This window comes from Oculina patagonica, chromosome 9 (assembly GCF_052425735.1).
Source record: "Oculina patagonica isolate OP01 chromosome 9, crgOcupat, whole genome shotgun sequence".
Classification (NCBI taxonomy): Eukaryota; Metazoa; Cnidaria; class Anthozoa; order Scleractinia; family Oculinidae; genus Oculina; species Oculina patagonica.
The window spans coordinates 28769174-28780793 of record NC_135766.1 but is presented as its reverse complement, the minus strand read 5'-3'; the positions used below and the strand labels follow the sequence as shown (position 1 = coordinate 28780793).

Here is an 11620-nt window from a genome sequence, read left to right as displayed (position 1 = left end):
CGCAAAATAATGATAAACGTATAGTTCATGTAGTGTAGTTTTGTATTCTTCATCGAACGTGAAATGGGAAATGGTCTTGGGGACGAGAAAATGCTGTTGTAATTATAGTTTCAAGGGTTTATATTCCACTGATTAATTTTTATTGTGCCGGGCGTGTAAAGCTAAGACTCCAAACTTCGCGATTCCTTCAGGTAGTTTCATAAAAGACCTCCACTTCGTCAGGTTTAAAGTACATACTACCCGCCAGGAATGACCGGGCGGAGGAAGATGCATAGCTGTAACCAGGTGGCGAGCTGTAGGTGGTTCCAAGGTTTGCGACGGAGTTGGTGTTGGATGCTGCGTCGTCGGAAATGTAAATATCGTGTCCCTGTCCAAAAGTTGGCCCATGATAAGAGCAGGTGTAGATGGAATGTTTTCTCCGATAACTAACCTGTCCTGTTTGATCTAGTTTTAGTGGCTGCCAACCAGGCTTGTTAACCAAAGAGAACAGGAATGCTGCTGAATCGTACTGATATCGGCAACTGGAGCCTAATTAGAAAAACACAGTGGAACAGATTTTATACAGTTATGATTCTTTTGTATTAATTATTAAATTATTCATTTATTTATTTATTTATTTGCATTTACAAAACAAGACATGCACTAATTACAATGCAGTATTTATACTACTTGCTTACAATATACACTACTCTACTTCAACCTACTATATGCTTAAACTATTTACAATTAGGTTCATTCTTGCACTACATTGATTCATATTAGGCGCTAGGTACACAAACACGCACGAACAGAAATAGAACACGTTTCTTTGACTTGATCTACTTTATTGTTCTTAGTTGCAATGGCAAAAAGGGTAGGCGAAAGAGAAAGTTTATGATGCCGCCGCGTACCCTTGTGGTAATGAGTAGTATTAAGTTAGCGCTTATTAGGGAGTAGTTCAGGGCTATTAAGGCATTTGAGCGACGTTCCTGGTGCCAGCGGTAAAGAATAATAGTTTTTGTTAAAGTTATAGGATTACGAAATGTTTTCTGCCATCAGCGTTTGAAGTTATTTCACAAAGGCAAGGACTCAGAGCACGGGAGGCAGCGACTGTCTTTCAAGGTTGCATAAAGGACATACATCATTTTTTTTTTTTTGGTAAATTACCCTGAAATAAACTGACTTGCGTAGGAAAAATGTTATGGACAATTTTGCGATGGGCTTTGTTTCTTTTATATTGTGCCTTTTTTGGTAAGGCCGCGTGGTTTATAATTTTTAGCTCAGCTGTAGAAATTTAGCATCTTTAGCTGAGTAATTATAAATACGCTGATTTTGTTGAGAGGGTTTTTGGTGTTGAATTGTCGGTGTGGAGTGTGTTGTGCAAGGCCATCTTCTATTCTTTTGGAATTGCATTTAAGAGGCCACGCGTAATACAGCGTCCAAGGGGCTTTGACTTGAAATTTCTATTTTAAACCTGTTAGAGAGAAAAGGTGCGAGTCCTCGTCAAACAGGTCTCTGATATAGGCGTTTCTTTAGTATCGGTCATTAACTTAAATTCTTGTCAGTAACCGAGCACCTTGAGGTAAAACTACGGAAGATATTCTGGGTTAAGTGATTTTGTGTAATCACATTTAACAAGATCTGTCATTTGGTGTTGCAAATCTGACATATGCTGTTCCTTAAATATTTGGCCATTTTTACTGAAAGGAAGAGATAAAATAGATCATATTACTTACTCCATGAGAGACTCGTGTATCCTCCAAATATGTACTTTCCTACACGGATGATGGTGACAGATGGTCCTTTGCCATCACAGTTTAAATTAAACGTTTCGGCAGACCAGCCATTTACAGTTGCTCGGTAGCAGCGATTCCAGTACGAAGATTTACTTTGGGTTACGGGTTTTAACCAGTTACTTAGGGTACTCAAGTAATTATCGTCATTTCCTAGGATCGCTGAGTGTCCTAAACCTAAATTTGAGAAAAATATAATTTTAATAATAGTAATAGACGACCGTATTACGTTGCGCTTTGGCATGTTACTTTAAACATAACTGAGAAGGCAACGTGTTTAACAGAGAATTTAAGCCTGACACGGAAAAAAGTATTTACACATGTATAAACATTATGTTTTTTCATTGCAAGTTTGTTTTGGTTATACATATACCTAACTGAAGAAACGTTAACCATGTAAAAACATAATATGACAATATGACCCAAAGTTATTCTGGGTCTGAGAGAGACTTGGTTGTTTGAGCTATCAGACACCATGACCCATTAATGTGAAGTGGAGACAGGTCGTCGTCAAAATGGCTTGGTTTCTATGAAGTTTCAAACGGGGATTTAGAAATATTAATTGATAATTCAATTCCCGAGAAAGCTCGTTTAAAAGGACATTCACCGTTACGCATCTTAAAAAACTCCAAACGTTTGAGCGCGTTTACACAACACCAAGTTTTAATGAAAAATTTTCAATGTAAGATTACATAAAATGTTGAGAAATGATGAGGATGTTTTTGGAAGGAAAAGTAATTAGAATTGTACTAAAACAATTAGACAATGATTTTTTCCAGTCAAAATGATTACTGACCAGAAGATCAAAAGAAGGCCTCAAAATGAACATTTCTTTAACAAACGGTCTTTAGATAATTCATCAGCTAATTTTGTAAGCTGTCACTATTTATTTGTCAAGACACAATTATTCCACACAGCCAGTACACTTACTTTATCTTAATTACTCTTAATTTGTATTAATAATTTTTGTAAAGGCAAGCGTATATTAAAGATTGTTGTTGTTGTTGTTGTTAGTGTTGCTATTTATAAAATCTTACCTGCGAAACTATGATAACAATCAAAGCCATCTCCAACATATCCATGGTTACAAGTGCATGTGTATGAGCCACGCTCATTAGCGCAAGTGGCGAGCTTGTGACAGTAATTCTTCTCTCTCTGACATTCGTTTAAGTCTGGTGGATAAATAAGGTAAAATGTCATTGAAGTAAACACGTTGAAGTCGCTCTTAGTAAAAGTGATTACAAATAAAATTTCTACTTTGCCATGTTTCAAAGTGTTTCTTTCTTTTAAAACGCTCTTGGCAACAAATAATATAACAGTTCTGTTGATATTCCCAAGGGCCTAGGCCTATTCAGGGATCAGGGGATGAGGGTATTAACTTGATTGGGTTACGACAATGCAGTATACATTTTAAAATAAGTTTGGCTAGGGATAGATTTGATGAAATTTGATTTGATTTGATTTAATTGGATTGGGTTTGGTTTGGTTTGGCCATGGTTTTGGTTTGGTTTGGGTTGGATTAGATTAGGTCGGTTTGGTTATAGGTTTGCTTGGATTGGATGAACGTGTAGTGTCCCTGCAAATTCTGAATTTAATATCTGGCCGACATCCAGGCTCCAACAAGTCTGTTACCCACTTGTGGCCATTTTTTAGCTTTTGTTCAGAGCATTAATTTGGTGATACATCAAGAAAATAACCCACTTAGTAAGCTGCCACTTATTAAATATTGAGAGACATTGCGTCGTTGGTGGATGAAATCGATGTTAACTGGTGGATGTTAATCGGTAGTAATCGATGACATTACGAAGTTGAATCTTGGAAACATGTCAAATAGGCCATATCATGACTACCATAATAGTTTTTGTTAAAGCATCGGCGGATAAAATCTTAAAGCTTACCTTTCTTACAAGTATACTGATGACAGTTGCTACACTTCACGTCATTCCACTCATAGTTTAACTTCAAACCAAGGGCGTGAACACAATCTTCTTCTCTGTAATTATTAGGCTGGTTCCTCGCCCAAGCTGTAAAGTTCGCCCGTCCAACATCCGCCCAAGTAAAGTCACCTTCTGCTGCTCTGTCGTTCAATCCCAGCCACGATTTCTCACCATTATGTCTGTGTTGGATGAAGACATTCTCCTCATTGCTGTTCACATCAACAAGAACGGAGTTTTCTTGCTGACATTTTGATAGTGCATTGGTCCAGTTTGTGAAGGTTTCGCTCGTGAAATAGCAGAAGCCGTCAAAATAACTCCATCCAGGTCCACAAATATCTGCGCAAATAACAAATGTATGTTAAGACGTTTGTTCTGAATGAGTGTACTTATAGTTCTGCTTAAATTATTTCGTTGTAGTTTCGGAAGTTCATATTGGCACTTGTGGGCTACCAGTATATTAAAAAGCAGCGCTAAAAAATCTGGAAGGCTCAACGTTTTATTTGTGTCACTGTCTTAAAACAATTTGCATCAGTAAACTGCGCAACAGACTATTGGTAATCTGTGCATTGGTGATATGTGCATTGTTGGTAATCGGTGCATGTGTGTATCTCACTTGATACACGCATCTTATATAAGTCTTGACTGCAACAGCCAATCAGGGAAAGTCCACATATCTTTATGTACATCTGCTAGAATGTAGTTTGATATTTTTTGATTTCGGTCTTCAAAAACGTGATCCTCGAAACTACCAGTATTTTAAATCACTCACACTTAGTCAATACCGTTACCAGAGACTGCCACTGCTGCCTGTTTTATGCCTTTTTCCTCAGCTCTCCCCAGCTGACTCCGCTTGCCCGCGTCTCTTTTTCAACTGTCCGTCGCCAGGTAGTATTTTAAATCGCCACGTGTTATGTAGTGTTAACTTACCTGTAAGGACCGCATAACTCACAGACACAGGGTCATATCTGGTCTCGTACAACTCTTTAACACAGGCTCTAAATCCAGAGGCGTTCATGTTCTGCAAGTCAAATGCCATACTAAATTAACAAAACCAGGATTTCCGTAGTTACGGAAATAAGAGCAATAAATTTGTTCTAAGCCTGTAAAGCGTAGTTTCTTAACTCTACAACCTTATTTGATAGTTTGGAATAGCAGTGCTTACATTGTAATTCTCTAAAACATGATCGCTTATTTTTCTATATATTTCACTGAAGCATGACTTTTTATGGATAACATCAAGTTAATGTTATTCTGTTGATAATTTCTATTGTCGATATTGAATAGTCCTTTGGCGCAAGGGATATAACAAAAAAGTTATGTCATGCTTCTCAGTAGAAGATATTGAAGTGATTTTCTTGAATGTGACGAACTAACCTCGATCCACGAAGTAATACCGTTGTGAACTGGTGCCGAGTTTCCGCTAGCCGTTGTGCTGTGATTGGCTGATATCAGGACTGATGGTGTAATGTTATAACCTCGCGTAAACGGCACAAACTGTAGAAGACAACAAAATTCCATTTATACTCTACTCAACCTTTACCCATTTCTATAACCCCCCCCCCCCCCAAAAAAAAGCCCAAACCCCCATCAATGCACCACCTTCTTCTCTAACCCCCTCCCTCTTCTATTTAAATCCTCCGACTTTCTCCTTATATGGTAAGCTACAACAGCCTATTCAACCACAGGCGGCCCAAGTTCACTGCGTGAATTAATCATTTATAAAGTGTAAGCGAACGTGACTCTTGGCTTCGAGCGGTGAAGAAATAAAGTGGAACACCACCAGCCAGCGCAACTCGCCGAAAACGCTTTAAAACGACCTGAGACGCAAGCAGACAACAAAGAACACAACATGGAAACAAGGTAAGTCGATTTTATTCGTAAAATATTTAATTTTATACCTTTTGAATCAAAATCGCTAAGTTTCCATACAAACCCTTATAAATCGTATCTTTGTAACACAACACCGCTCAAAGCCAAGAGTCACGTTCGCTTACACTTTATAAATAATTAATTAACGCAGTGAACTTGGGCCGCCTGTGATTCAACAGCCGGTAAAGGTATTGCTTTAAGGCCCCGGGAAAAAAACTGTATGACAGAAAAAATCCTGGAGGAGCTTGATAATTGAACTGTTTTCTGCATGCAGTTATAGTTCCGTCGTCCGAACCGTTATCCTCATAGTTCCAAATCGTCTAGAAAATGATCGTACAAAGTTAATTGATTTTAGTGGGAATCATTTAAATATATATGTTTGTTTTTTATCTATAGGAGTCTGTTGTTACTTATAGCACATTTGTAATTTTACCTCACAGTAAGCGTTGTTGTTTTCATCTGTTGGTGGGTTTGTGTTTGGAAACTTGACAGAGCCATGTTCAGTGAAGAGCGGCTTGTGTAGTTTAGTAAACGCCATCCAGTTCTGCAAATAAAGTGTGGAAATGGCAATGAAAGAGCAGTTTTCACTTGATTGTTAAAACGTTTTCGCTTCTGCTTTGGTTTAGCAATGTTACGCTTTCTGATTGCTTTACTCTCGCGCCTCTTTTTGTAACCAGTCAGAAATAAACCAAACCCGATCGCGACTTCCGAATACATTTTTTCTGCCCCTCGTGCTGGCTACATGTATTTGCTTCTAGTTCATTGGTTCAATGGATTATCCTGCCCGTTGTGATTATCAAGAGTTATTACTTTGGTTTTACAACACTTAAAAGAAAATGATAAACTGATTTAAATCCACGATAAAAACAAAAAAGAACAAGCTGCACAACGTTTATCCTATCCTGACCGAACATAATTTAAGTCACCACAAGGTACCCAGACTACTAATAGGACTACCCGACTGTAATATAATAAAGCTAACACGCCAAAGTAAGTGTTTCATTAATTTTTAAGGAGAGGCTATTTGTTCATTTTTATCGTTCCAAAACGTTTCGTAAAATGGATGAAATATTTGATCACATACCACATTAATATCTTCATGTTTTCCATCAAAGTTTTGTAATTCGCGGAGACAGACTTTAAATAAGTCCTTGGTTACATCCTCTGTCCAGATCAGCGCGGCATCATACTCTTTACCAGTCCTGAGGTGCTCTGACGTCACCAGAACTACAGGCGCCTCCTTAAACTTGTCCTGCAATGAAAAACAGAGAAATTAATCATAAGATGACTGCTGATAAGATAATTGCGCCACGTTGCATGTAGTTAGCTGTAAAGTGTGTTGAAATTCTAATAAAGATGTATTCTAAGCTAACCTTTGGAAACGTCATATCTTCGCAGTTCGTTCCAGACCACCATTTTTTAATGCTGATTATTCCCGTCATTACTTCGGCCGTTGCTCCTTGATACGCCACCCATTCCACAGTTGCAAATGGATTAAAGTTGTTTCCATTTCTTCCAGATTGCATGGCGCAGACTGTAAAATTTCGTGTATTCACATTTTCCGTCCACGATGTGATAGCGTGGTGAACTGTTACCGAGTCATTCAAGTTCATGTGATTTAGTGTTATTTGTACATGAACTTGTTTATCTGGGTAGAACCGGTATGGTGGGAATACCACTGTCTTGCAGCTTGAGTCAGACCATTTGGGAACTCGAAGAAGCTTTACACGGCCATGCGCAATTGGAAAGCCTGTTGTTGAATGGAAAAGTTTTAGTTAAGCTACAAACTTTATCACATCCGCCCACCACACCATATTAGCAGCTGAATTGTATTGCATTTATACCTCGGTCCTACTACAGTACTACAGTCATAAAAAAGAAGATAAGAGAATTTGATCACTAACAAGACTGTTAATGCAATTGACACTCACGTGAAAATTTTACCGTTGATATAAGTTTAAGGTATTCTTCTTTAACCCTATTCAAACCGGGCTTTTTTTATCTTTCCATACCGGGGGGATTCCCCTCCGTAACTTCCAGAATATTTAAGAATTAACAAAGAAACTTAGAGGGATGATAAAGTCACATCACTTGACAACGAAAATTACAAATTTGGGAAAAACATGCCTGTCAAATTGCCGTTGCCATGGTAACTTCAAGTTCTTGACACAACAACCTATCCTACCAAATTATTCCTAGATAACTTTTAGATAAAGTCACAATATTTGGCAGCGATTGGTTAAATACTGAAAAAGTTATAAGCGTTCAAAGTCGGCGCGGGCACTTTCCGCCCTCCCCTCCCCCCCCCCCTCCCCCCGTCTGGATAGGGTTTAGAGTTTAGCATCCGTAAGCGATATCGTGATAACTGCTCACTTACCCTCACAGCTTCCTGGGTGATAAACGGTATTATTGTCATGTCCCTTACAGAAACTAAGCTCATAAAGACATTTGTTGTCGTATGTTGTACCATTGGCGGTACACACTGGATCCTGATATGAAGGGCAGTCTTCGTTACACACACAGCGAGCTTCATGTGCACTGTAGGTCTTACAGACACCAAACGACTCACACACTACGCCCAAACATGGATTCAAGTCTGTAGATGGAAAATAAAGGGATATTCATTTTGAGCTTTGCTTTAAAATTAGCCATAGCACGGAAACTCAATCTCTCTTAATTGTTTTAACTTTGGACATGGGAAACTTTTCAAATGAAAAATATCATAATTCAATTTTTTACCAACCTCCAATCACAACATAACTGACTGTCAGGGGGTCGTGTTGACTTCCTGTTCCAGATAGGTCCTTAACGCAAATTCTCATGGATGTCAGACGAACTTCCTATAAAGAAAATGTCAAATTTTTTAGTCAATTGATTTGGACTCAATAACTCTTTTCTAACAATCGTCATTTAATCTTACCTCAACCCAGGCTGTTATCATGTTATACTCCGGCGGAACATGACTTTTCACTTGTCGGTCATATTGATGACCGACAGAAACTAGCACAGCCGGGTACTTATAGAAAGTCGTGTTATACTGAACTTCCTGACAAATAAGAAAAGAAATACCGTTAATTCTTGAAATAACGACTTCCCGAAAACACCATCCCTTACTCCTCCCCATGCCCTCCCCCAATCGTCCAAAATCATTTCTGAAATAAGCCCTCCTGAATATAAGCAGATAAGCTTACTTTTTTATTAAACTTTTACTCCTCTCACGTTGTTAGAGAATGCTTGACATAACTGAAAGGCATTTTTGGATTTTATCCGATATGTTTAGAGAGATACATTATATAATAGACATAGATCCCGTTAAAACTGAAACCTACAATAAAGCTCCTTGTATGTAAGCCCTCTGGAATATAAACTCTTCTGAAAAGGGTGTTTAGCAAATCTAAACCTAGTGTTTATTTCCACGATTTTCATGTAGTAAGAAACCACGTGATTTGGGAAAATGTATTTTTAATTTAGCGGGTAATAACCTGCCTCCATTTCAGTTTTGGGATGGTGTCATTGAAGCTTATCAATGTCACTTACTTGACAGAATCCATAATTATTGTCCGCTATAGGACTGCCGCTGTTGGGGAAGTAAATTTCCCCTGTCCTCGTAAAATTTAAATCTGACCCATTGCCGGTGAATGCGAACCAGTCCTGGGAAGAAAGAATTAGTCAAGAAGAAATTAAAAAGGATATACTTCAAGCAGGCCAAGGTCCATAATTTCAATTGACAACTGACTTTTACTGTTTATTAAGTGTTCGCAAAATATGACAAGATTAAGAAACTGTTGCAAAGGAATATAAACTCATGTAGTGCCTGATAAACGTAGCTGTGCGCTATGGTATATTGCAATTCCTGAGTTTTGAATGGTTCACAGTCCATGGTATACGGGCTCATATACCATGGACTGCAAATATGTTAGGAGTATACGAGTCAACGGGAGTAGCTGGGGTGCTCAAATACTGCCATTATTTGAGCGTTTTAAATAAGTCAATTATTTTACTCGCGCTTGTTGGATATGACATAGTTATAGCTATCTACCGCATTATATCCAACACGCGCTCATGGAATAGTTATTATTCGAAGCTATTATTCCGTATATGAAACATTCAACCAATATCTTTAAAAAAAAAGTTAAAACATTTTAACTTGAGTGATCGAATATTTTACAAGTCGTGTACCCACCACAACAGTATCTTGGTGTTTGCCGTCAAACGCCAAGAACTCTCGGAGACACACTTCGAAACTTCTGGGTTTTACATTCTCCAGCCAGACGTACATTGCGTCATCAGCCTTTGTGTCACGTGTGTACTTAGCTGAGACAAACACAGAAGGTCTTCCACCAAAGCTCTGCAATAGTTTATGTTCATAGACATAACATGAGTGATAATTAGTTAAGAGGCATTTTCGTAATAAATATCTATAACAAATCAAGCCATCTTACCTGAGAGAATGTAACTTTCTCGCATTTAGTTTCTGTTGTCCAAATGCCATTAAAACTAACGCTTCCACGTGTCATTTGTGGTTGATCTTGGAAAGCTAGCCAGTTAATGATTCCAGTTCCATTTGTTCCAATGCCTGACTCACGTGCACACACCTTGAATCCACGTGTACTGACTGATTCAACCCACACAGCAGCAGGCGAGTGAACACGTGAAAATTGCTCACCATGGCTCAATGTTACATGTACTTGAACCTTGAAAGAGTAGGATACAAAAATTTATGAGTTCTCTCTCTTGGAGTTTTTAACCCATTTGTGTTGATTTGATTTCGTTTCTGCATTAGAAGTGTTAGAGCTGGAGAAATCTACTCGATGTTTCCGAGAAGTTGGATGAAAGCTTTACAATGTGTTTCATTTTCCTGATCTAGAAAAACAAACCACCAGGCCTAGGGAGGAATAAAGACCTCAAAAGAATATTTTCACAAAATAAAACGACCTGGGAGGTCACATTTTCACCAGGAAGGCCACGCAAAATTCACCAACCAGTCTGTGGGATCTCACAGCCGACTTAAATGGCCTTATATTTTCATTGAAATATATATACATACCGTTCCTGATCCACTGAATTTAAATGGAAATACGACGTTTCCACAACGTGGCAGACGACAATGTTGAGAGCAGCCACCGCTGCAGCCCCCGTCCTGCAGAATCTCTGACATATTAAGTTTGCCAATCTGCATTGAAGTGCCTTTTAGGAGAAAAACAACAAATCGCGATGATTGTGTTAGAAGTCCTAGGGTTGCTGTTGATTTTTTGCGTAAAGAATTGTGTAAATCGAAGAAATACTTTAAGGGAAAGTGGGAACACAAGAAGAACTCTGTTGGAAACAAGGAAGCATGGACCCCCCCCCCCCCCCGTCCCCTCTCCCGGAGCGTTATGTCCATGTTCTGATGTCGTTATGTCGCTAGTGTGAATCAGGCATAAGTGTCACTGAAGAAAAAAGTATAACCATATACTGTATTTCCCTCGTTGAAAATGTCGAAAATTGGGGTGGATTTAATAAACTATAAACGACTTAACTATAAACGACTTAATCTCTGTTGAAAAAAAGCCAGAATGGAACGTCACAAAAACGTTAGGCGACAAAGTTGAGTCACATCACTTTGCTTAATGTACCGTGACAATTTCATCTTACAGGAACTTAAATTGCCTCCTACAACAGGAATACTTGACCTGACCTTAATCGTGACGTGATCGCGACACAATTGCTAATCCAGCCAAAAGAAACGATAACAAAACAAGCGAAATCTTAGAGTTGGATTTTTTGGGCATATTTCACGACATTTTCCTAAATCTGTAGCCAGGCGTTTCTACTCGAATCAAGAAGCTTGAAATGATTTAATACTGGTGGAATAAATCATGGGAAGAGGTGTGTTTTTTTTTCTCTATAGTCATCTATGACAAAAGGGGGTGTGCACGTGTTGACAAGATCAGGTGCAATAAATATAAGTTGTATTTTTAAATAAATATAAATTTGCAACAGAACCATTGAGAAGTCTTCAGCTGTAGCTGATATAAAAAAAACATAAAGTCTGAATAAAGT

General features: G+C 38.4%; 1 protein-coding gene across 1 annotated transcript; it reads right to left on the bottom strand.

Moving 5' to 3' along the window:
* Positions 1-187: 187 nt before the first annotated feature.
* LOC144664664 (uncharacterized) lies at positions 188-10246 on the bottom strand. The gene is made up of 15 exons (XM_078525839.1): positions 10021-10246; positions 9762-9926; positions 9116-9229; positions 8499-8624; positions 8322-8418; positions 7956-8174; positions 6952-7328; positions 6663-6830; positions 6012-6122; positions 5084-5203; positions 4637-4727; positions 3671-4045; positions 2810-2944; positions 1716-1949; positions 188-528 (listed from the first exon to the last, which is right to left on the bottom strand). The coding sequence occupies exons 1-15, from the start codon at positions 10093-10095 to the stop codon at positions 188-190; spliced, it is 2748 nt and encodes a 915-aa protein (XP_078381965.1). The 5' UTR covers positions 10096-10246.
* Between the last annotated feature and the right edge of the window lie 1374 nt (positions 10247-11620).

Coding starts and splice junctions, on each gene's coding strand:
- LOC144664664 (XM_078525839.1), bottom strand. CDS start 10,095: ATGACACGTGGAAGCGTTAGTTTTAATGGCATTTGGACAACAGAAACT. Junction 4,046..4,636: donor GAGTTATGCGGTCCTTACAG/GTAAGTTAACAC, acceptor TTATTTGCGCAG/ATATTTGTGGACCTGGATGG. Junction 529..1,715: donor ATACACGAGTCTCTCATGGA/GTAAGTAATATG, acceptor TTTTCTAATTAG/GCTCCAGTTGCCGATATCAG.